This window comes from Colletes gigas, unplaced genomic scaffold (genome assembly GCF_013123115.1).
Source record: "Colletes gigas isolate AHSC1104 unplaced genomic scaffold, ASM1312311v1 Colletes_gigas_Sc00006, whole genome shotgun sequence".
NCBI classification, from domain to species: Eukaryota; Metazoa; Arthropoda; class Insecta; order Hymenoptera; family Colletidae; genus Colletes; species Colletes gigas.
In genome coordinates this window covers 8,346,476-8,373,357 of record NW_025106635.1, presented here as the reverse complement: position 1 = coordinate 8,373,357, position 26,882 = coordinate 8,346,476, and the positions used below count along the sequence as shown (strand labels likewise).

Genomic DNA, 26,882 nt, shown 5'->3' with positions numbered 1-26,882 from the left:
TAATTTTCTCGAAAACGAAGCCTCGAATGAAAAAATTTCGCTCTCAATACTTAATTTGTTTCATCGCGAATTGCATAAAAGTAAAATTTTTCAAAATTTCACTTCGAATACTAATTTTCTGCAAGAATATGCATCGATTTCATAGACTTCCAGCAACCAGGAAAGAAAGCGACTAATATTTTCTGGGACGCGCTAACAAGTTTATTAAAAAGTTTCTCGACCATCTCGTACACGATCGCTGCAGCCCCGACGAGGAAGAGCCGCACACAATTCAGGATACCCATTCCGAAAGTGAGCTGGTCACTGACACCAACCTTGTTCCTACACCTCCGCGAACTTTCACGCCGCGGAGTCTGGGCACCGGACCAGCACCAAAGATCACAAGACCACTTTCGTTCAGCGACATACGTTACGTACGCGTAGAAATACTTTCTAATCCCCGTCTGTACCTCTGACCCAAATCCAAATCCAGCCACACTCACCTTACGATTCCTAAGTATCAGTCTTCTAAGAATGAGGCCAACGCCGACAGCGATGGGGAAGACGACGAGCGTCGCTAGGATGTAGCTGACCACGGCGACCGTTTCCTGGGACGCGATGGCGTCCCCGTCGTGTCTCTTCGATATCACTTCACTGACATTCACCGATTCCCTGGGACTGACCGATATCAGACCGGTGTCGAAGAACGTCCTGTTCAGTTCGTCGGGGTACACAGAGATGTTGTATTCCGGGAGGATCGCGTGATGATAGAGGGGCCTGTGTCTCGTCCTGTTCCCATTCACGGGCCCTCTGCCCGGGCCCGTCGGCGGCACGTGAGAGGACGTTTCGCGAGCGTCGTCGTGCTTGTCCTTCCTCGTCGTCTCGGAAACGGGGACACGGTTGGTGCTGGGACCGTCGCCGGGCGAACTTTTCGGGGTGACCGTGTCGTTGACTTTCTCGGTCGTTCTGGAAACGTCCGGTTGCTTGGACTCCACCGGAAGCTCGACTCGACGTTCCGTTCCGCGGGAGAACGAGTTCATGGGTCCGCTGCCGTTGAATATATCCGAGGTGTTGTACAGCTGCATTATGGGCAACACGTCGTCCTTGTCTTTCGATTTGTCGGACAGGTTTCGCCCTCTGACTTCCGGGGATCTCTCGCCGGACACGCGTCTCGGCGAATCTGGATCTGGTTTCGAGTCGGAAGTAGCGCTTTGGTCCCGCGTTGTCGGAGTCTCTATCGTGGTGATCGCGGTCGTGGGCGCTTCTATCGTCGTCGCGGGGGTAGGTACGGTCGCGTTGGATCGATACATCTTTTGGATCTCCGATGGGTCCAGGTTGGCCATCCCGTAGGGCTTGTTCGGCTCGGTCGGTTTCGCGTCCGTCGCCTGGCTGGGCTCCGTTGGACTCACGGTGAAAGTCTCCTTCTCGCGAACGGTTTCCGCGATTATTCTGGGCGTAACTGGGAAAACTGGCGCCGGAATCGGTGTCGCGGTCGTTTCTCTGGGCCCGACGGTTTCGTCCACGGTCACTGTCACGGACGACGAACCGCGTACACTTTCGTTCTCATTTTTGTCTTTGGTATCACCGATGTCACTGTCCATCGAAGTCACCGCCTCCGTCAGATTGCTCGCGTCCTCCTCCGTGGTATTAACGACCGTTTGAGGGGTGGTCGAACCGACTTCCTCGGCCGCGGTGACGCTTTCCGTCGTCATGGCGAGTTCGGTAGTCCGGTTCACAGTGTCCTCATCGTTCCTCGAGACGGATCCATTCGTCGTTCGATCGTGAATACCTTTGACCCTTCTGATTTGGCCATTTGTCCGTCGCCTTTTCCCGACCGCCGCGTCCTCGTCGCCGTTGGCCCCGATTCTCTGATTGAGCACCGCGCTCGCGGACTTCCTGAGGAACCGTCTGTCCCCTACGCCCTCGAGTTCGTCGTTCCTGGCCCTAGTGTGGTTCCATCGGACGGCGCCTCTGCTAGCGACTTCCGTCGGTTTGCCCGGCCTCGGTCCGCTCTTGTTTACGGTCAGCTGCGTCGATGCACCGTTGACCGCGCGTTCCCCCGTCTGAGGCGCGACTGTTACGACTTTCCTCTGTCGTTCCCCCACCAGGTGACCAGTGGACGCTCCACCAGCTGCGACTGCTTCGACGGTCGTGCCGGCACTGAGTTCCGCCGGCGCTCGGTCCGCCTCTATACCACTACCGGCACGAGGAAGCAGAAGAAGAGACGGCGGCGGCGGCTGACGCCGCTGCACCGATCCGGTCGTTATCTCGGTCGTACCGGTGCCCCGCTCGGAACCTCCTTGTTCCTCTCTGCTTAACCCAGGTCCGGTGTAGTTGCGCAATAGCCGCGTCACGTTCGTTATCGTGTACGCGTACACGTGCTGCTGCTGTTGTTCCCGATGTCGATGCTGCCCCTGATCCCGATGCTTCTGTTCCCGGTGTCGACCCTTGGTCCGCGTCGTCGCGGCCGTCGGTGCACCCGGAGTGGGAGCCTCGCCGGAAGCGAGGCTGCGAACTCGTTCCTCCGTGGAATCGACCGGTTTAACGGTATACTTCTCTACGGCGTCGGTGCCCGCCGCGAAACCCTGATCCAAGCTGCCCTCGGTTACGATTATCCGCAGGGTGGAGGTCTCAGGGGACGTCCAGAACGGTTCCGTGCTCGATCGAGCGATCTTCTCCCTGGACGTCGACGTCTCGATGTTGTTGCTCTCGCGAGCACTCGGAGCTCGAGATCGATTCTGGGGTACGTCGAAGATGTCCACCCTTCTGATCCTCTGTTCGGTGTGGTCCCCGAACATCTCCGTGTCCGTTTCGTCGAGCTCCCTAAACTCGATTTCACTTTCCGCGGAAACGGGCTGCGGTATCTGGGTCGAGTTGCTCGCATTCCTCGATTCCGCGGGCACGTGGGCAGGAGGACTTCCTCTCTCGCGGCGCAGCTGGTCCCTGTCGGCGTGAGCGGACGGGTTATCGTCGGGAGAGTCCGTTCCGCAGACCGTCTCCGTGGAATTCCCGAGGATAACGTTCGAGGCAATCGTGGGATCCGTGGGCCTGGCTTTCCTGTAGTACACTCCGTTTTCCGGGCCCCTGAACGCGTTCTTGATCTTGGAGACCTTGTTCTTCTCCACTATGCGTCGCTCCACGGCGATGTTCATCTCCTCGTTCATGATTTCCTCCAACCTGGGTACCGGAGTGGTGGCGCCGAATCGTTTCATGGAGTATCTGCGTCGCGAGATGGAGGCGATCGGTGACGTCGGCGTCGCCTCGGTGTTCCCGGTGCTGGTGTGCGCCTCCGACTGGATCTTCTGGCCGAAGTAAAGAAACTGCGACATGTCCTCGACCGGTATGTTGCTCTCCACGGGCCTGAAATAATTGTACAGCGACTCGGGCATCGATACGATATTCTTTTTGCGGGCGTCCGCGTCCGTTGGTTTCTGACTGCTGGCGAGCAACGATGAAGACGTCGGGGAGGACGGAGGCGAGGAAGAATTTCTATGGCCGATGGAGTAATTGCTTCTCGAGTTACCGGAGGCCGGTTTACCCTCGACGCTTGACGCCGGCGAGCTCTCGTTGCTCGGTTTTCTCGTGGTACGCTCGGCCACCTGCTCGCCTTCTAGCTCCTTAGAGACGAGCTCGACGTCCGCGTCTTTGCCCGCTAAATCGGCCACGATAATCCTGCTCGATGGCTCGTCCGCGATCGGTAGCTCCGCCTTGGACGACGCTGTTACGTACATTCCGTGCCTGGTCTCCTGCGCCTCCAGCACATCCGGCGAATCCTTCGGCGACGGTTCGAGCGGTCTCGGTGTGCGGTTCAGATTCCGCGATTCGATTGGTCGTTGACTCAAGATCTGTCGTCTTCTCGCGGCGAGGATGCTGCGAAGAGCTTGCTCCCTCTTCGCCTTCGACGACGGCAGCTCGGTCTGAAGGGACATGCGACCCTGACGGTGATCGCCGACCGGGGACTCTGAAAGCAAATATTTGACGATAACAAACCGTTCTCGGTAGCGAGGGATAACAATTATTCTAGGGACCGAACGGAGGCACGGTGGGGTATTTGCCCTGAAAAACCGAACATAAGACGATTTTAAAAATTTTTAAGGACTTCAGGGATGGCACAAGCGTGTTGTCGAGTTCAAATATTGGGACACTTTAAACGTAACTATGTAAATTATATTATTTAATATTACTATAGCTATTTAACATAAAAGAACGTAAAAACGTGAGCGTAAGAACCATAAGTGACTACTCTCGACCAGAGTTCTTTCTGCTGTCGAAGTCGAACCCTTTCAATTCCTATCTACATACATGAAAGTAAATACCTTTTTTCTGATTATTTTAAACAAATGAGGCCATCGATACGGAGGACCCCTTTTAATATTGGTTCCTGATTCGTTCGGTTTGAAGTTTTATAGCGAATTTAGTAACACGGAAATCGAGAGTTGCAGCTGAAAATAGAATTTGTTTTAGCATTAATCGATCTACTAATTAGGGCTTTAAGTGCCCTCAAAGAGTTAGAATAAATATAAATGTTATCCAGTGAACACTTGGACGCAAGGTCAATAGTCTTTATTGCAACTTCGAGGCCTTTTATCGAGAAAGAAAAGTATCGTAACTGAGAAAAATTGCGACAAAGTTTCTTTTCAAGCAAAAATGGTAAAAATTTTACCCAGGTGTAAATATACTTTCGAATTAAATTTTACGTAAGGAAATTAAAATTTAGAGTCTCATTCTACGATATTTACCACCAAGGTATTCACCCAATGCTTTGCGTTTGAAAATTTTTATTTTAGCCTCGACTGTACGTGCAGATTTGAAAAAGAATTATCAGCATGGTCGTAACGCGGGATTAATGCAACCCGTAGTACCCACAAATCGACATTCCCAAACAGTAGAAGAAACAGGTTGACCCGCTCGGAACGGGTTGTGAGAAATTTAGACTGTAGGCGTTGGATGCAAATGAATATTTCTGTGGGATAATGTTAAAATAATGAGACGCGAACAGTCATTCGTTTTGTCTTTTGAGGATTATTAACAACGCGTGTTACAATTTGCATATTTTGTATATGTGCATATATTTCGCGTATCTGCGAGTGACGCGTGAGATTAGCCGTGCGTGTTGTTTAAAAATATTTGAATAAACATTTCTACTTACATCGGTTGACAGAGTTATTTAATTTTTAGTACTTTAACCCATTAAACGATATGGATTTTCCAACTATTAAATATATAATATAGTATAAACGGTGAAAGATAGTTAAAAACTGCTTTAATATTTTCTATTGCTTATCGAAACCTTTTTCTTGAATCGATGCTTGCTATAGTGGGATCTGAATTAATTATCCATTCAAGGCTACTGACAGGTTGTCCCCACCACAGTCACGGAGGCAACCTTACGTAAAAATTAGAGTCACGTTTGACGTTGAAATAGTGGCTCGAGCGATCAACCGAGATTGTTTCAACTCTAACGTCGTGTTTATTTTTCTAAGCGTGTAAACACTGAATTTATGAACGCCCTGTACATTGCCACTCAAACATTTTAAGCACCCTTCGAGCTTTAAAACATTTTATCAAAAACTTTGTCTTCAAATATTGAAAGAACATTGAGTATTTGAAGATAAAAATCGTAATTGTGTTATAATTATTTCTTGGACAAACATTAAAATTCTATTGTCTTTTCATAGAAGAAACCTCTGTCATGTCGTTTCTAACTGTTTAACAATTTTTGTTATTTCTCTATCCAATTCATTCCACACGTCATTTAAATCTGACTAAAATCTAGAGATTGAGAAGACTACTATTTTTAACAAATCTTGATATGTATTTATTCAATAATGACAATCATTTCCAAGAATATATAAAACTTAAATTCCGTCGATTGAAAGATCTTCGGTTCCGTTCAACTGCAATTTAGCCAACTGGAAACGTTACGATTGATTTCCTTCCAGCAGAAACAAACGAAGAAACTTTTTCTTCGTAACTCGACCGTGAAGACTAGCTTCCATTAAACGTCTTTTTATTGTTGTAATACCGATTGGATTTTAACGACTTTCACTAACGTGCGATCGAATCTTCAATGCAGTCAAACGTTTATTGCGTTTGCTTAAGACTTTTACGTATCTTCTCGACTACTAGCCCCCTGTTGCTCTGTCTGATCTCAGAAATGGATCACTTAAATTATCAGTTTCCAATCACCGACGGTCTCTCCCAACGCGCGATAGTTTGAGATTTTATTAAACTACTCAACGCATTTCCATAAAATTTTTTACTTGTAAAAACATCATTCCAACTTGGAAAATAAAGTATTCTTGTCTCTAACGTAACATACATTCGATTTCAACAGATTTTTTATCAGGAGAAGAATATTTTCTGTACGATTCTTGACAGAAATCGTGCCCTCTTTTATATAACAGTAAAGTCTTCGATGATAGAAGTACAGGTACACAAAAATTAGAGTTACAGAGTAATAATGAAGCATCTGTGGTGCTCAGTGATCTCGATGTGAATAATTGGCGGCAGTAGTGCGCCGCTGTATAATCACGACATGAAAATTCCGCTTCGTTCCGGCACTATTCGTAAAGGGAAAGTTCGGATAATATAAACGGATCTGTAACAATGCATCGGAGAGTATTAGAACAATCATTACACGAACTCGAATACACGATGTAATTTTTCCATAATACGCCCCCGTGTCTGCCAGCGTACGCGAAATAATAAATCAACATGAAACTTCTTGCATGGCGAGTGTCTTTCCTCGATCGTAATACTTGTCTTGGATTAATAAAGCACGCATTAACAAGAAATAATCGTGGCTGCTTAAACTAGGGTAATTCATCATCTATAACAATTTTTCTTCGCGTGGTTTCCCATAAATAACGACTTCATTCCATCATCCATTTAAATCAATCTCTCGACGAAGATTTTAACATATAAAATAAGATACAAGTTTTAAACTGTACGAGGTTTTTATAGAAATAGATTAGAAATTATTAGTTTTTCATAAAGAACAACTTCATTCCATCATTTATTTAAATCAATTTTTCAAAGAAGATTTTAACATATAAAATGAGATACAAGTTTTAAACTGTACGAGGTTTCTATAAAAATAGATTAGAAATTATTAGATTCCTATATAGAACGACTTCATTCCATCATCTATTTAAATCAATTTCTCGACGAAGATTTTAACATATAAAATGAGATACAAGTTTCAAACTGTACGAGGTTTCTATAGAAATAGATTAGAGATTAGTAGTTTCCCATAAAGAACGAGTTTATTCCATCATCTATTTAAATCAATTTTTCAAGAAGATTTTTATAGAAGCAGAATAGAAATTTTTAATAAAATAGAATGTTGTCTTATAACTGTTTTGTGTTACGAAATTGCTACCGATAACGAGCTGGTCGTTTCGCTAATTTGCACGAACAGTTTGAGGGCTAATTATCGAGGAACGAATTGTTCGAGTGATTAACGCCGCATTCCATTCAAATTACACGGTTGGCTGTTCGGCTGAAGGGGGTAAACAGAACGTGAATGGGAACGAATTCACGAGAGGCAGTCCTTAAAAGAACGGGACGCTCATCGGTGTCGCGGATGGCTGGAGTGGTCTTGTTATTTTTTTTTGCCTCTCAGGGTTTCAGGGACCCTGTACCGTTACTTCACGGAGGAATATTTGGTTCTTTGCTCTTCGCCTTCGGCCACGTCGTGCCGGTGAAATTCTTTGGAGTCACGATCCGATTAAAATCGCGGACCAAATTCGAGCGTGGAACGCGGCGGCTAGCGATTTGGAACACCGTTAGAACGCTCGTGACATTGAAACTAACCATAAAACCTGTTTCTCGAATAGTGGCCCTACCAATTTATATTCTCTGTGAATACACCTTCATTACGACATTATTTTTCCAATTTTCTTCCAAGGGAAAGACAGAATCTTTCTATAATACAATACTTACCCCTTTCTTATTTATCGAAAGAGAACATGCATTTACTGCAAGAGACAGTATATATGAAAATGAGAAATCTTCAAGAGAAACTTTTTTGTAATATTTGAGAAATTGTTACGTTTGGCCAGAAAGAGCTGTTTTCACTTTTAGCTAATATATTTCTTTCATTATGCATAAAAGAAAGTTGAAGAATTAAATTATGAAATTGTTAAAAACAGAATCCCAAGTCAAATATGACCAGAAAAATTTTGTCGACAGAAAATGACAAACGTCGCGAGTGGATCGTTGAAAAGTCACAGATAGGAATCCCGTTTTCATCGAGTAAAGCGGGCGAAAGCTATTTTAAAAGTGCAAACTTGTTTCGCGGTACAAAACGGCGGAGCAACGACCGTTTGGAAATGTGGATCGATCGAGGTACGGAAAGTGATGAAAAAAAACAAAGAAACGGAAATGTTTATGCTGACGGAAGGACTGTTAACGCGGTAATTTTGATTTTGACGTATCGGCGGGGCTGGACGACAGCAGCAATTACCCGTGCAAACGATTAACATCAGCGACATTTGAAGGCTGCTAGGCTCGTGAGAAAAGAATTTAAGTTGATCGAGTGCCAGGGTCTTGGGTCAAGTCACTCTGTGCATGTAGACAAGAGGAAGACTTTCATCGTGATTGCAGATACAACGGCACGAGAAAGAGAAAGGATCGGATGGTACCGTTAGCAGCATCGGAGCACAGGCTCCGTTTATCATACTTGAACTTCCGATCAGATATTGCGGAAGATGTTCGGGATCAAACTGGAACACTGCCATATCGCGATAGGGAATACTGAAAACTCAGTTTTTGGCGGAGATGGGCAAACTTCAGTCGAATTATAGATTATTGGCGAGGTTAGCAGTTTTATTGGTTCATTATATAAGGTTTAGAAACTTTGATATTTATTTAACGAGTAACGTTTGAGAGTAAATGCACAATTTTTACAGGCTATTATTACCTTGGTTTGTTACAGTATTTTTATCGTCGTGCAAATTTGTAATTGATTACCACTTTTTCGAATTTATTGTCTCAAAATATTGCAATGTTTTTAAATAATATGGGAACAGAATAATTCATTTTCCTCTTTTTTTCAAGTTTTAGGCATGTTTTTATTGGGCCAAGTAAAATGGAAATTCATTTTATATTTCTCGATAAGCTAATTTTTCAGGAATAAAATTCCTCGAACTTCTGAATAAATACACAAATATAGAATTAAACTGAAAATGAGTAAAGAGGTTATTTGCAATATTATCAACATTTTGGTGTACCTAAGGTGCACAATTTTAAAAATCGACATAAAAGAAGTGTGTAGCCACCAATAGCAATGTTAATAGTATTAAATTTTGTACAATATAAGTATCATTTCGATTTATAATTTCTGTTGTATATACAAAATTAATTTCATTTCTCTGGAAAGTCAAATTATACCTAATGGAGCAGAGAAAAAATACTAGATTCTCGAACGAAATAATAAAAAAATATTTGATTGCGTAAGATCGAAAATGGTTTATAAACAAATTGCCGTGCTCGGTGTAACAGTTTCAGCGGCGGAAAGTAGGGTCACCCTTCAAAGAACCTTCGAAGCTAACGGGTCTCCTCCAATGCTGAAAGGATGCGGCCGAAGTCAAGTGTCAAGGTCCCGGGTCAAACCACTTTATAAAGACAGACGAGGAAAGATCTTTATCTCGGTTCCCGATACGACAAAGAGAAAAGAGGAAAGGGTGTGATAACACCATAGCGGTATCTCGAGGTAATTACACGGTACCGGTTTCCATATAAGCATTCGGAAATAAAAGAAGTCAAAGCTACTCGCCACGCAGATAACCATTCCTGACATTTTTGCGCGATTCCGTTCGCTAATCAAAGACTATACCCGCTGGTATTTTGTCGATGGGACGACCTTCGACGTTATTAAGCATGGAACACGAAAGACGAGGAAAATAAATGTATCTACCCCGAGCATGCTAATTGTAGCATTCGCGAGCATAGTTCGTTATCAAAATTCTTCGATATTGAGTTACAAAAACTGTTCTGAAATTTAAACAATCTTCAGTACTGAGACAACAAAAATTATATAAAAATTAGTACGGTGAAAGTGAAATGCTATTTACAAGAAAAATTGTACTCGTCAAAAAGTGTTATTTATAACAAAGTAGTTGTAAACATCGAATTTGGCCAAAGGGATTTATTGCAATAGAAATATTCCTTTTGACCAGTGAGATTAAATTAGTAAAAATGAGAAATTTCACCATTAAATAAATTAAATAAATATACAGAGTACCTCAGATATCAAATTTGTTCGTTGGAGGCTCCGTTTTCGAGAATATTGGCTTTGAAAATTAGCACAAGTTGAAACAGTGGGCAGTGGACAGACACACTGTACCAACCACTCTCAATCGAAGGCGAATTTTAAAAAACAAAGTCTCGAATGAAAAAATTTTTCTCTTTATTTTTGAGGGGAAGAATTTTTAATGATATATGTTTGCATCGAGCAGCAGACGAGTACTATTCTTAAGAATTTTATTTTTTATCTCGATCTGCGAGGCCAAAGAAGCTCTCAGCTACCGAGTAAACACTTCTCGTTTCGTCTGATTAAATGTAAACAGCTGCTGTGATTTTTGCTACCAAAATCGAAACGACGAACATGTAAACGGTGAATTTTCAGCCATCTTGTCAATATTTGATATCGTGAAAATATTCCTTTCGTCGAGGAGATTTATTTTCGTTGGGTCAAAGTGATAAAAGGGTTGAGATAATCGAAGTATATTTATCGACTCAAGTCACTTGTTAAATTCGTTGAAATAAAAATTCTTGCAAAGGTCAGAATTTTCTGTACTCTTTAAGAAAATACATATATGTCTCTAACTCTTTTCACTGATTATTTCTCGTGAATTTTGAATCACAATAAAATTAATTTTCACATTTACAAGACGGTAATTATTATTGAAATAGACAAACGGTAAATCAAGATGAAAGATACGAACGGAAACCCGGTCTGTTAAGTAACATATTTAATATTTTTTCTCCCCCCCGGGCGAGTCCGGCGGTAAATTTAGTTACAAAATGATGCAAATCAGTAACACCTTCGTAGCATTACAATTAAGGGTGGACAGTAAATCTCGCGATTCTTCCGGCACCGTCTCTTTGCATTGCATTACTACCGCCAGCCTTCCCACCATCGCGATAATTTACACTTTTTGCCCAGGGTTCTCTAACGTGGAAGGACAAAATTTTATCCGTAGCCTACGACTCGGCGCTGTAGCGAGAATGACCGCATCAGGTACTTACGTCTCCATATGTACGCGCATAAGTTACAAGTCTACGACACGTGGAAAGCAGCCTTAAACGAGGGGAATCACTTCCTTCGTAAATCACCGTTGACGGGAAAAGGGACGCCTCTGTGCGGACCTAACACAGTTGTCTCGTTGTTTTCTTACGCGAACCGTAAACTTACATATACTTCCGTCGTTTTCCGCGCGTTAAACGCGAAATTTTATTCCCCCTTGAATCATCGATATCAATACCAACCACCTCTTATATTTCACAATGATTTGCCTGATCTTTTTATGTCATGGATACTAAAATCCTCAGTCATAACATATTCCGCCTTCGAAGGATTTGAAAATAATTCTCACCTTTTTCTTAACCCCTTGACATACAATTTAATTCCAAATAATTTTTTAAACCTGTACTACTTAATTTTGTTGGTACAAGAAATGGCCACGAAAAAGATTTGTTTCATGAATACCTCGTGAATGTAAAAATGTGTTGATTTTAATGTATAAAACTTGTAACGAGTCAGGCTCGTTATTGTATGAGAAAGGGTTAATTCGAGGAAACACAGAAAAATCGAAAATCACATGATGATATGATTACCAGATGCTCTCGTTGTTTCCACTGAAATTTACGTAACGATTTATTAAATATTGGCTTGGAAATCAGAAATCTGAAGCATTCCAAAGCTGAAACCCTATAATCAGTTATGCCGTGGCGTCTTCATTGTACGAGCATATTGCAATAGCTTCCTGACGGCAACGTTCGGGCGGTAGTCGATGTACAACAACAAAGGGTCCCAGTAAAATTATTTATCGAGGTCGAACATGATTGACTGCCCACCTATCACAAACACGTGCACGCACACACGCGTGGCGAGCCCACGCAACGAAAGCTGTAAACTTCGAGACGCGATGTTTCGCCAGCCGAATTGCAAATCGCGAAGGGGCGATTTATTTTAAGATTTTCATTATGCAGGAAGCAGTATCCATTATTAAAACGAGTTTCGTGGAGGTCTCGTTCGAACAATGAGACGAGAATGAATGTAATTATTAAATAATACACACTCTTTTCTGATATTATTCGAGTAACGTATAAATCTGGCGTTTCTCTATCGTTCGTTCGAACGTTGATAAGAAAAGTAACGAGACACGATGCATCTACGTTACATTCTAAGACACGGGTAAAGAAAGCCTCCAGGGGTCTTCCTTCGTGGCTTTCTCACACGCGATGGTACATCGACGTCTTCTACCCTATCGTGCGGTTAATGGGCGATTCTCGTTTCGTTTCCCTTCGAAAAATGACCCCTCTCCCCCCCCACACTCGCGCCGGCGAAATGAATGGTTGCAAGGATCGTAGGAATCGGCTACCACGCGATTACGCCATTTTCTTTCAAAATTTTTCCCGTTTCATTCCAGTCAGGCGATCCTTTGTCCCGCTTTTTACGCGAATTACGTAAAACTTTCCACACAGCGATCTCGACAAATATGTAACAAACCGTTAAAATTATTTAGTTCCTGCAACAGTTGCGTAAGGAACAAAGGTCAATATTATTCTACCATTTTTCAAAGCTGTAATGGTTCAATTTTTATCATTGAGGGAAGTTGCAATTTTCGATAGGTAGAGAAACTGAGATGAAATAAAATTGAAGTGTATATATGGTTGAAGTTCAGTGAATTGTTTTATAACATAACTATACCAAATAAGTGTTGTAAAGTGTGAGAAGGAATAACGAGTTGTAAGTCTACAATTTTCATCCAACACAGGTCAATATTATTCTACCATTTTTCGAAGCTGATAATGATTTTTACCGTCGAAAAATTGCAATTTCGATGGATAGAGATTAAGTTATTGATATAATTCATTTAATTTACATCCAATTTAAAAATATGGGGTGAACAATAAGTGTTGTAAGGTATAAGAAGGAATACCGAGTTGCAAGTCTACAATTTTCATCCAAGACAGACAAGAGAAGCCACAGAAAAATACAGAATATAGCGATGAACGGATGGCTGGCAATTCTATCGCCAAAAGTATGCAAGCTATTCAGGTGGCCTGTTTTGAATGCACACTACAGTATGCAGAGACAGATTGAAGAGGAGCAAAATAAACAAATAGATAGGAGTCTTCGAGACAAGGACCTTGTAAACAAGGCACCACAGACGAGGAATCCATCTCTGCCGCGGTATTCAACCAACCAGAACATTGAAACAGCGGAGTAATGCGATCGAATTTACGAGAACAATAGGAAAGATGGAGAGACAAGTTTTGGATACGCTGAATAAGAGGAGACAGTCAACGAGAAAGACGGGCACCGTAAACCACATCGTAATAATCAAACAAAGGATCGATCGAGGACCAAGAAGGTACAGGAATACTGGGCGAGGAATTTAAGACCACCCACTACTTATAAAATAATTTTATTTAAAGAACAATTTTCTCTCGATGTATTTTTATGAGCAAATTTATTCTTCGATGTATTTAAAATTATTTTCTTTCTTGAAAACTCAATTTTACTCACATCGTAATAATCAAACAAAGGATCGATCGAGGACTGAGAAGGTACAGGCAGCTGGATAAAGAATTTAAAACAACCTACTACTTATAAAATAATTTTATTTAAAGAACAATTTTCTCTCGATGTATTTTTATGAGCAAATTTATTCTTCGATGTATTTAAAATTATTTTTTTTTTGTTGAGAAACTCAATTGTACAATTTCTGACTAAATTACAAATTGGCTCGAACCGTCAGCTCTGTTCCTCCATCTATAAAAAAAATATCCAGATGAAATAATGTCGAAACTAAGGTTTCCTCGATGAGTATTTTTTTTATCGCGAATGGCGTGTGGTTCGAACGAGTCACCCTGTATTGAACGGCTGTGTAGAACCGCACGAACCGACCGCAGGTTATTAGATTCGAAAAATCATAAAAGCAACGTAACCGCCAGGTTAGAGGAGGCCGAAAACGATCGATGCGTTCGTTCGTCCGGGCAATTTATTTCTCCTCGAAAGGGATCAGCTCGCGAACAGCGCGGCGGATGTTTCGATCCGACCGCCGAATATCCATTTCGACCCATCGACGGGTCGGGATTTTTGCACGAACACGTTGAACTCCCGCGAGGAAACGTGAGATCCGACACCGGGCACGGTCACTCCTGCATCCCGAGGTCCTGAATAATGCAGACCACCTATTATCCCTTCCGGAATCGCGAGTCATCATCTGACCTTCTGCCTCGCGCGCAAGAATCCACGTTGCACGGAATTCTTCGAGGTACGGTGGGTGTCCTCCCTGTCCCGACGTGAAACCGGAGGAACGAAGGCGGAAAAAAATCGGGGATAATAATAAAGGAGAGGGAGAGCCCGAGCCCCGTCGCGTAGAAGAAGGCACGAGAAGTCGTGGGTTATCGCCGCGAACGTGACCGCATAAAAGATCGTAATGTTTTATGTGAACACGTGTATAAGGAAGGTCAGTTCTGTTGCTTCTGTCCTTGTTTCCGTTGATTCTTCTCCGCGACTACGGCCGTAACAGCCATTGTCTCGCCGGAGGGAGACGGTTGTCGTCGGACCGATGTAGCCGATTACTTCGTCGATCATCAGGGGCCCTCGAAAACGTCCTCTCCGGAGACAAAATGTTGGAAAGTTGGAGGTAGCGTGGACAGAGAATTTTTAAAATGAAATCCCAGACGTGATTCGTGAGACCACCGCCGTAATTTTTATGGAATTGTTTATATAATATATGTGAAATTAAATGTTGACGTGTTCGGATCGTATTTCTCGTTTCGTCTTTTTAGAGAAGCACCCTTTGCACTCGACTGTCCCCTCTGAAGGGTTATCCAGGAGAGAATGTAAAAAAAGATATGTTTGCTTAGAGTATAAAGTAGTTAAGAAAATTATCTCAGGATTAAATAAAATATAGAGTAAACAGTTTCGTATAGCATTTTCAGTTCACTTGAAAACTGATATGAATATTTACTTTTCATTATGAGAATATCAGTAATTGTGTGCAATTTGAACGATAAGTACGTGGAATTAATATCAACAGAAAAATAACTGAAATAAATTAGGAAAGCCTTGTTACTGACCGTAGTATTTCACTTGAGAATCTGTCTTTCACTGTCCTCATATACAAGTAAAGTATTCTTAGTGTGAAATGATTGTTTCAACGATAGATTTCAACGAAAAAATAACTGAAATTAGGAAAGTCTACTGACCGTAGTATTTCATTTGAGAATCTGTCTTTCAGTGTCCTTATATACAAATAGACAATTCTTAGTGTGAAATGATTGTTTCAAGAATTGATAAAGATAACTAAGAGGAAAACTGAGTAAAATAAATTGGGAAGGTTTAGTTACTGACCGTAGTATTTCATTTGAGAATCAGTCTTTCAGTGCCCCTATAACCAAGCATACAATTCTTAGTCTGAAATGATTGTTTCAAGAATTGATAACTACGAGGAAAAATGACTAAAATAAATTCGAAAAGTCTAGTTAGTAACCGTAGTATTTCACTTGAGAATCTATCTTTCAGTGTCCCTATATCCAAGCATACAATTCTTAGTCTGAAATGATTGTTTCAAGAATTGATAACTACGAGGAAAAATGACTAAAATAAATTCGAAAAGTCTAGTTAGTAACCGTAGTATTTCACTTGAGAGTCTTTCAGTGCCCTTATAAACAAGTAGAGTATTCTAAGTATGAAATGATTGTTTCAACAATAGATGTCAACGAAAAAATAACTAAAATTACGAAAGTCTAGTTACTAACCGTAGTATTAAATTTGTTGTTCGGTGATCTTACATACGAATACTTAGCGTGATTGAAGATAACGAAGCGAACGTGGACGCGAAACAGCGAATTAGACGCGGACAAGAAAGAAGCGCGGAACGAAGCTAGTCGTCGCATGATTAAGAGGGATCTCTGTGTCCGTGTACTCGTGCTGGTGGCGTCGTTCCTAGCGTGGAATTTCGGTCGTTTCGTCTGGAACGCCTCCGCGACCGCGACTTCGCTCGCGAGCGTACACGCGCCGCAAAAAGAGAATTACGAGCCGCGCCGCGAGATTCGCGCCAGATAGAAGTCGGTCTTGTCGCACGGCACGGACTGACGTACAAATTGCCGGACGGCTACTTAAAACGAACAAGTGTTCATTACTCGACGTGATAAGTTTACTCGCGTCGGACTACGCCTCGTAAATTCACGCCGAAATCACCGCGTCTCGAGTAGACGACTAAATACGCAGAAACGGAGCCGTATCACCGATTACTTCTCGTTTAATTCATACTCTTCGTCGCCTCCGCGTCGCTATTGTCCTCCACGTGCCTCATAACGCGTAAAAAGAATACAGATTTATCAGATCATCCTTGGTTCGAGTCGTCGCGAGAAACAGCTAAGTTAGTCGACCATCTTGTTGCATTTATTATCCACTCTATTTGATAATTGGTCGATTCAGCGTGCAAATTTGCCATGATTCATATTATTCTCATAATTCGATTAAATCAAATAATATATCGTTTTTGTTGCTCCTTAAACTTTCTGAGAGGGTGAATGTAATTTAAAAGGGTTTTTTAATATCCCCTATAATTGCTTCAAAAATGAGTAGAACCACAATTAATATCTAAACTATTTACAGAATGCCTTCTTCTCTAGTGCACGATATAAAGTTGAGTAATTAAATCGAACACACTTCATTTTACGTTTATCCGTAATCTTCCGATCGGTAGTATATCCACGTGTATCCCGACAATTAAATTTAATTCCCCCAGTTAATAAAATTTCACGATCGTTATACGCGAATGACATTATCGAAACGCGCGAGAGTCGATCTTCGTGGAAATAATATTCACGGGATATTTTTAAATGCTCGGGGGTCGTTGCAGCCTCGTTAGAAATTAAAGTGTTAATGTGGACGATGACTGTAAATTCGATTTTATTACAATACGCGGCGCAACGGGAGTCTCGTAATGATTGTTGTTCACCAGACAAGGTCCACGGTGCCTTGCATTTCGCTTGGTTTATTTTAAACGAGCTGGGATCATAATCGCGCTTCAGTACTGTCCAAGACTTCGTGCGGAGGATAACTGGTAGGGTTACTTTGTATCTATGAGTATTATCTCGGTATTTATGCCGAAGCCGTGACTCCTGTGACAACGCGAATGTCACGAATTCCTTTCCTCCGAGGATCTGAAGGAAAAATCAGTATTCCGCGCGATGGAACTCTTCCATACAGATTTTGCACGAAACTGAAACGTTCGCGAGTGCGAACCGAAACGTTCCTTGGAAATAAATACCACATTCCTGGTCAGATATACAGACCAAACTGGTGGACAAGAATGCAGTGAATAATAAGGGCAATTATAGTTACGAACGTGAAGCATAATCTAGATTCAAACTGTAAGACTTAAACTTACGTAGATCATAATTTTCATTTTGTTGATCGTTGGAAAATGTGTCTCATCTATTAAAATTTCTTTCATTCGATACTTCTGTAAGAAACACGAAGACAAATTTAATTTGCAATTATACGAAGTTCGACGAAGATCTCCGTGTTTAATGTCTTCTTCAAAATGTTGTTAATAGAATTCATGCGGTAGTTTTACATAACGAAGAGCCCAATTAACTAGTATATAATAGTCTCGAGAGATGTAGATCGACGCCTCGTAGAGTTCATCGTTCATTTTATTACAGCCATTACAATCTTTTCTAGCCTAGATTTATTTCTCAGGCACGAGATCTTAAAAATTCTTTCCCCCTGAATTTTAATCGATTTGCCATGCTGTTCGAAATAAATCACACGCTTCCACGGTGAGTAATCGGTTTTCTCTCTTTCGAAAAACTGCTCGTTTATAATGGGCAGCGTAACGTCTCGTGTATCGCGGCAACAGGCCCATTCATTAAACTCACAATGGTTGTATTAAATAGACATTACACTTATTTGCGTTAAAATTTGCTGGATCATTCCCGATTGTCCGAAGCGCAGCCGTATGTTAACGTCATCGTCGAAGCGATCGGTTCACCGATCAGAGGCGAGGTCGACGTCACGATCGTCGACCTGCTCGTTTCTTTGCGTTACATCCGCTCGATTATCAGAACCGATAGTAATTGCCCCGCGATATTTGAAAGATATTTATGTACCGATCGCGACCTGCTCGGAACGATAAATCTGTGAACTGGTCCGACGCTAACCCCAAGTTCTATAATAATTTCACCCGTGCAAGATACTCTGTTAGAAAGCTAGAGCCCTACGAGACTCGTTTCGAATTTAATATTTCACCACAAGTCACTGAATTGTAAAACTCGAATGAAATTTGCTGACAATTTATTCTTTCAAATTGCAGTTATCGCAAAAATTTACAGACACGAGTCGAGTGACAATCCTTAAATGGAAACAGTGTATTTTTTTTTAATTTTCTTATACAATTTACAGTCTGCCTACAAGCAATAAGTAAATTGATTGGTGATTAATAATAACACGTTGGCGTTCGTTCAGTGATTCGCACCAATTATACCAGTCACTCCACTTGGAGCCTGTGTAATGGGTTGAGGTGTAATTTTTAGATACAATTAGTCGCAGGTCTTCGCAAATGTCAATCAGAAATTCTTTCCAAGATCTTTTCTCCTTCCTTTCTTAACCCCTTGCCATACAATGACGTGTCTGACTCGTCATAAATTCTTGATGTCAAATTTCACAATTATGAGACCACTCGTCATCAAGTCTTATGTATTAAAATCAACACATTTTTGCATTCACAAGGTATTCGTAAATCTATTCTTTCTTGTAGCCATTTCTTGTACCAGCAAATTTAAACAAAATTAAATAGCAAGTCATTTTTATTATTTTATTTATTAAATGAATTAAATATTGATAGCCAAAAAAAAATTAATAATCTCATATGTTGGAAAAATTATTTGGAATTAAATCGTAAGTCAAAGGGTTAAAATCGCTGGATACTTTGATTTCCATAGTTTAGAATTAAGGAACGATTCTAATTTTAAATTAAAGAAAAATACACTAGTTTCGTGTATCAAAAATGAATTAGATCTTCTTGAGCCTGTTTGTTTACGAAAGCCTTTATTTAAGAATAATAAAAAAGCGATAATTTAAATATGTGGCTGTTGTATCCTAGGAGGAGCTACCGAATGTTCAGCAACAGTAACTATTAATTGATTAATTATGCAAGAGCCGAATAGGACCGAGATAATTGCAGACAGTCGTGTTTGGTAGATATTATGGGAAGGCAGGGGGAATATCAATTGAAACTCGACGGTTTAAAGAGGCTGGCAATTGTGCCGCGTGTTCCTCAGGTGGCACACGATCGTATTCAGCGCGCATATGATGCGCACATGTTGAACAGGTCTAACCACCTGCTGGACACATTCTCTTTGTTGCACACCATTTTTCGGATGATACCCGACATACAACGCAACGGGTTACACGGTCTTCGAGCACGTTTAACTGTACCAGAATGTTTATTACCGTGTTCTGCAACCTGTTGCGCTAGAGAAACCTTCCCCGTGATCTAGCAGACACGGCATTAAGGCACGAAAAATGGCCGGTGCACTAAAATCTTGACGTCGAATCGATTCAACGAGTCGACAGAATCATAATTTGCTGAAAAAGATAATCTCTCGAATTTTTTAAAACGATTCCCGCGGCGTAAAATAAATTTAAGGAAATCCTTCTCCTTGCTGTAATTTTTTTATAATGTTTTTAACTCTGTAAGTTAAAAATATTCAGGTGGTTTTTGTAGTAGGCTTCGATAAATGAAACTGGTCTTTCAAAATTAAATGAACTACGTTGAAAGCATATATTCTAGCTTCAAACATTTCCTGTCGTACAAATAGTAAAATTACGTAGATTATTATTATTAGCTCCTCGAAAGTAATAATCAAACACTTATTCCGTTACTAAATGCACACATAAGGTGATATGCATGACTGAACAAACGATGATTACTGCCTGGGGCGTCAAACTGCCTAGACACGACCCTGGATATTTGCATCTACCTTAAAACTGTATGCTTATCAAATTATAGTACATAATTGTTATCGAAGACACTATCGTTAATAAATTTAAGGAATATCTTTTCATTAACCAGTACGATATTGTTACACGTATTCGTGAAGATTTGCATTGTAATATCGTTGAAACGTTACTTTCAATTAACAAAAGGTGATACAATTGCCGTCCATTGAATTCCAAAATAGTGGAGCGTCGTCGATCATCGCGGAATGATATAATCATTACATAATTATCAACGAATTATGCGTGTTCAGTGACCGGAGTGTCCTCTGCGGATCGCCCCGCCGGAAGCGGATACACGCTTCACGAAAGACGAACACAAGTGAAACGAGTCGTCTACGCGCGGACACATCGCAGTGGACTCGTCTGTGTGTGACAGACGGAGAACTTTTCGCAGCAGGAAAGCAAAATCAGTGTAATTTTCAACATCTTATAGTTTATTATTAATGGGGAAAGGATGCACCATGGGGAAAAGTTTCTATTCTGTACCCCCTCCTTTTAATTTATATTTGAGAATGAAAAATCAAATACTCCTGATGATATAAATTCGTATAAATCAAATGCATAATGATAATTAACTAAAGAAACAATCTAATTAAAAATTATAGTAAATATGAGTTTTCACAAATTCACTAAAGGTTGAATTAAAATTAGGACAATGGCTACAACAATGGTAATTAAATGGTAATTAATCGAAGAAGAAACCTAATAAAAAATTACAATAAATATGAGTTTTTTAACATTCACTAAACACTGAATTAAAGTTAGAACAATAGCTACAACAATGGTAATTAATCGAAGAAGAAACCTAATAAAAAATTACAATAAATATGAGTTTTCTCAGATTCACTAAACACTGAATTAAAATTAGGACAATGGCTACAACAATTTGAAAAATTCTTATAATATATCAAAATTTAGAACAAAATGTGAAATTGAAAGGTCGAATTCTCCCATCGAAAGAAACTCAGAAATATTCGAGTTTCGATTTTCGATCCGAGCAGATCCAAAGGACATGGACCTGCAGACTCGTTACAAGAGAAGTTCATGGCCACTCTCTCGTCCCTGGGGCGATTTACGAACAATAAAGGACACACGCTCGCGATTAATCCAGCGGTAGCAGTTCGTGATTACGTGTCGAAGATCGCATCGCGCCGGGCTCCTCGTTGCGCAATGGATCCGCGATCCTCCATTAAATCATACACGAGGCCCGAAGAGAAACTGCGAGTGCATTTTCAGATTGCAGAACGTCGAAACTTTCAATAGCTTATTGCCTTAAAGTGGTTTATAAAAGGATCATTAAGTACGCTGATAATTACGGATTCATATTCGTTCGCGAAAGTGATCGTTGGAAGAGCTCCCGTAAATTGATTGCCATCGTTCGACGCCTTCGATTCTTACTTACGCGGTTTCTTATTTTATCAGTTCAAATCGACGATGAAACAATCTCTTTTTATCATTCGAGATAAACCGTACAGTCAAATAAATATTTTAAAGTGATCTATCTAACTTTACAATTCTTATATATAAAACATTTTGTGAAAGTAGTGAGCTCTTTTCCAAAACGTGTCACGGATAAATAAATTCTCGATAGGTAAAATCGACTCAAAATAGATAGATTACTTTTGACGCGCAGACACAGCTTTATTATCGAGTTTTACGTACTCGAAACTTAGCGTGCGTCGAGCACGGTGTTCATACACTATCGATATCGCATTCTAAACGTGTTTAACAAGAAATCAGAGGTACACTCAGCATCCGTTTAAGGGCTTTCCGGTAGCATCGATAAAGTTACGCATGCGATTACGTGTCGAAGATACTATCACCTTGAACGTCGTTACATAAGGTTTCCAGGGACGCACAATAGGGCCCCGATGTTCCATTAAATCGTATGCAAATACTCCGCGGAGAACAATGGAACGCGGACGGTCGGATCGACGTTCGCGAAAAGTCAGTGGTCGCCTGCCGGAACGCTTCCTGGATGTGGCAAGCGACCCAGGGGATCCCTGAAGAAGATCCCAAGGAATTCAAGACCGTACTTTAACCCTTCTTACTGGTACTTTGCATTCTGGTATTTGACTAAGCACTTCGATGATCCAACGTTCGAAATAACCGGGCTCCTTGTTAATTACTTGAAAACTTGCTCCAAAAATACGAGACACTAGTTACATTAACCTTCTAAATTATTAATCATTTATTCTAAAATTGTTTCCTGGATATTTCCCCAAAAATATTTTAATTACTTCCATTTCAAAATAATCAGTTTTTTCCAGTTTACATTAGAAGCTTACGAGTGTATGATAATTTTTAAATATTGCAAATTAAATAGAACCTTTTAATCTTCCAAAAAGTTTGGAAATTAATGATCTAGATCGTCGAACGAAGGAAATAAAAATTACCATATGCTGTTTAGTTTGAAATGTTCTTGGATATTTATGTTAGAAGGTCCCAAGAAAATATTGTGATTTTAGTTACTTCAATTTGACTTCAAAATAACCAGTTTTTTCCAGTTTACATTAGAAGCTCACGAGTGTGTGATGATTTTTAAATACTGCAAATTAAATAGAACGTTCCAATCTTCCAAAAAGTTTGGAAATTGCTGATCTAGATCGTCGAACGAAGGAAATAAAAATTACCATATGCTGTTTAGTTTGAAATGTTCTTGGATATTTATGTTAGAAGGTCCCAAGAAAATATTGTGATTTTAGTTACTTCAATTTGACTTCAAAATAACCAGTTTTTTCCAGTTTACATTAGAAGCTCATGAGTGTGTGATGATTTTTAAATACTGCAAATTAAATAGAACGTTCCAATCTTCCAAAAAGTTTGGAAATTGCTGATCTAGATCGTCGAACGAAGGAAATAAAAATTACCATATGCTGTTTAGTTTGAAATGTTCTTGGATATTTATGTTAGAAGGTCCCAAGAAAATATTGTGATTTTAGTTACTTCAATTTGACTTCAAAATAACCAGTTTTTTCCAGTTTACATTAGAAGCTCATGAGTGTGTGATAATTTTTAAATATTGCAAATTAAATAGAACCTTTCAATCTTCCAAAAAGTTTGGAAATTAATGATCTAGATCGTCCAACGAAGGAGATAAAAATTACCATATGCTGTTTAGTTTGAAATGTTCTTGGATATTTATGTTAGAAGGTCCCAAGAAAATATTGTGATTTTAGTTACTTCAATTTGACTTCAAAATAACCAGTTTTTTCCAGTTTACATTAGAAGCTCATGAGTGTGTGATCATTTTTAAATATTGCAAATTAAATAGAACCTTCCAACTTTCCAAAGAGTTTGGAAATTTCTGATCTAGATCGTCGAACGGAGATAAAAATTATCATCGACTGTTTAGTTTGAAATGTTCGCTGACGCTATATTTGCTCAGAAGGAGTCTGAGCAGATTCTCACGGGCGTGGTTGATCAAGGATAAATCATAATAAATTGTACGACAGTATTAATTTATGGGCTGATGATTTAGGATGGCGCGCATCCTGCATAATTGACGCCTCGTTTCCGTGTCTAACCTCCGAGACAGCAACAGAAATTCATCTTCCTTCTAGAAAGCTGGCGTCGTTATTTCCTAGTAACGGAATTCAAGGCGCTTTCCTGCGGATACGTGATCGATCATGCACGCTTGACGCGTTCGTTACCTCTAACAACGCGCGTACCCTGATATTTTTGAAATCCCCGCACACTGTAACCTTCCCTCCTGTCTCGGCAGAAAAAGAATCGATTACTTTTCGTTTGCATTTTCTTAATGATCAAAGCTTTCGAAAATGCCAAGTCACCGTTCGTAGAAGCGAAACATCGAATCGACATGTTTCAAACATGTGGCCACGATGTTTCAGGAATTAATCGTACGATCGAATTGAAATTTTAACCATATTATAAGTAACAATATTCATCTCAGCAAGAATTATCTTAATGCAAAATCTTGAACCAAAGTTTGATAAAGCGGAAAAGAAAAACGATAATAAATGTAGCATTTACATTTACTCGATGACACTTTCGATACAGTAATTAATAACTCGTGTATTACTCGACCGAGTTAAATAAAAGAATTCGTATAACATCTTCAAACATTCATTAACGAACACAAAAATTAACAATTAGATACGTCTCATAGTTTTCTACTAAAAAAATTTCGAAAACAGTCCTTCATCCCCGGAAATGGAAAAAATTCGTTCTAGGCATTCGAACCATGTTAGAATATTCATAAATCGTTCTATTTGAGCACTGAGCGTTTTCTAATCGATTTTCCAGGCATTCGAGGCATCTTGCAATCAGCTAGAAACGGTGGAAATACCAACGATCGTAGTTTTGCGTACCGTTTCGAGGAGCGGTATCCTTCTTTCTCGCGAAGGTAAACGGGCGTACGGACGATCACGATCAAGATCATTGACTTCTCACGAATGTAAAGCGATCGCCTGAAAAGCCCCCGTGCTGCCGGTGCGATCTTTCGCCCGGATATCACGTGGACACGGAGAAAGGAAGGAGTTATCAAAGTCGTGCATCGCTGCGTCGTCACGAACTGGCTCACACAGAATTTTTTCCATCGCTGCAAACACGCTGTTTCCCTTCCTTTTCCCCCTGTTCACAGTTTTCGTCGCTAAATTTCATTTTTAACATCTAACATGGGAGAAGTATTCTAAATTAATTTCGTCATATTGTATTACGAGCTTTTAATATTTTATATCGCTGGAAATCCGTGTTTTATCATCCTGCAAAAGATCGTTCAAATCGAAGTGATATTAAGCAGAAATATTTTCTTATGGCAGAAAGACTTCATTTACCCCTCAACGCTTATATTTTTCGGGTTAACCAACAATGATCAGTTTTCTCTATCTAACACTGCAGTTTTTGTTAATTACAATGTTGTATCTAACGTGTAATTTGAAGGAAAACAAATATTGTCATCCCTTAACACATTGACTGCCACGTCACCCACATATGGGTGACACGACTTTTCACCAAGGAGTTAAAAAAATAAATTCTCAAGATTGAATGTAAAAGAAAATAAAGCTAGGTAGGGCCCTTGATTTTTAACGAGTCTGTCAAAATAAATTCCATGACAAATTCTTGGTATGCTAGTTTCCAATTGTCTAAAAACAAAATTTAATTTTCCTTTTAATTTGAGGGGTTTTTGGTCTGGCAGTCAACGTGTTAAACAGTTAGATTAAAGAAATATCGCTTTTAAAAGCAGTCAGACTCCAACATGAACGTTAAGGGGTTGATCAAATTAGGAGCAAGCTTTCCTTTCCAAACACGTCGACTTTCTTGCATCCCGTTACGAGAGATATTCCTATCGAGGGATCTGAACATGTTGGCTTTATCACGTTGGCCACCGGTATTGCGAGGGAATTTACGAACTGATAAAAGGAATAAATTGAACCTTGCTCCTTGATACCGTCCGCTGGCGATCGGGAGAAAGGAAGAATGACTTTCTGTCTTCGCTGGATACTGAAACGCGCGTTCAAGGATACCCTCAAGATCACGGTCACGTCGTTAGTGCTGGACAATCGCCATCTGTCATCGACCGTTTCGCGCAGTCAGTGTCCGCGCGCGTCCAGGCAAAAGAAGAGAAAACAGTAATACCGTTCTGCTATTACCGGAACATATATCATCCCTGGGGTTCGACTTCGCGTTTGCATTTTCACGACGAATCTTTCGTCCCTGTCGATTCACCGTAGATCCTTTTGAATAGCAGCGCTACGAGTTCGCGAGAAGTTGGCTAGCGGAATCTGATTGGTCCTCAGATCCCCCCACTCTAGTCCAAAGCTTGATGACGAGGGTGGGGATGGATGACGTCCCACTTGTCAACTTCTCGCGAACGCACAGTATTTTATTGCATCTATTCTAGTACGATACTACTTCTTCTACCGTTTATGGACACTTCTCGTTTTATTATCCACTGACGACCTGCTCGAGCGATGCATCGATTTCGCTTCATCCTATTGCAACGTACCAGGAAAATATCATAAACAGGTGTTCACATAAATTTTATTCTGTCGTTTCGTCTGGACAAAGTGCAGTTAATAATGGAATGGTCAAAGAAAGTGAAATTACGACTGTGAAAGGAAGTACACTTTCATCTGCAAACAGTCCTATTAAGAGTCTTCCTTAAATCAGAAATACTTACAATAACACATCAATATTGTAAAACAAATTCTGTTGATTCGAGTATTACTCAAACAGAGCAAAAGTCTTTTGATAGTTAAAGGGGATCTTTTTAATCATTTTTGTTTCTATTATTAGCGTTTATTGTATGTAACTGGGCCTGAATGAGTGAGTGAAATGACGTAGAAGAGGACAAAGAGTTTTTCTTGAGAAAACGATCGAAATGAAAAAAACAGAGTATCCAGTCTTGTCTGCCCACTAATATAGATAATGGAGGTTCTATCATATTTATCGGCTTTCTGGCCCGTCGTCTCAGAGTATGGATGCTATTGTTGGAACCTATGCATCATTGGACGACAAATATTATGATCGTCGTCGAAGAAAGGATCCTTCAGGACACCGATGATAAATGATGCGTCGATAATTAATGAAGCAAGTTTCTGCTACATTAAAGACAAATTTTCGGTAACAACAGGTTCGTGAAAAATACCACAAAAGCGGAGTGCCGAGCTCATCATCGCGA

General features: G+C 40.6%; 1 protein-coding gene across 1 annotated transcript in view; it reads right to left on the bottom strand.

Annotated features, from left to right (window-relative positions):
• The window catches only part of LOC122395904, a gene marked incomplete at its 5' end in the record, with an annotated part of 30,841 nt that extends 26,096 nt beyond the window's left edge, over positions 1 to 4,745 (bottom strand). The window contains 2 exons of the mRNA XM_043393818.1: positions 483 to 3,938; positions 4,722 to 4,745. Coding sequence (XP_043249753.1) covers positions 483 to 3,938; positions 4,722 to 4,745 — 3,480 coding nt within the window. The remainder of the gene's footprint in view (positions 1 to 482; positions 3,939 to 4,721) is intronic.
• Between the last annotated feature and the right edge of the window lie 22,137 nt (positions 4,746 to 26,882).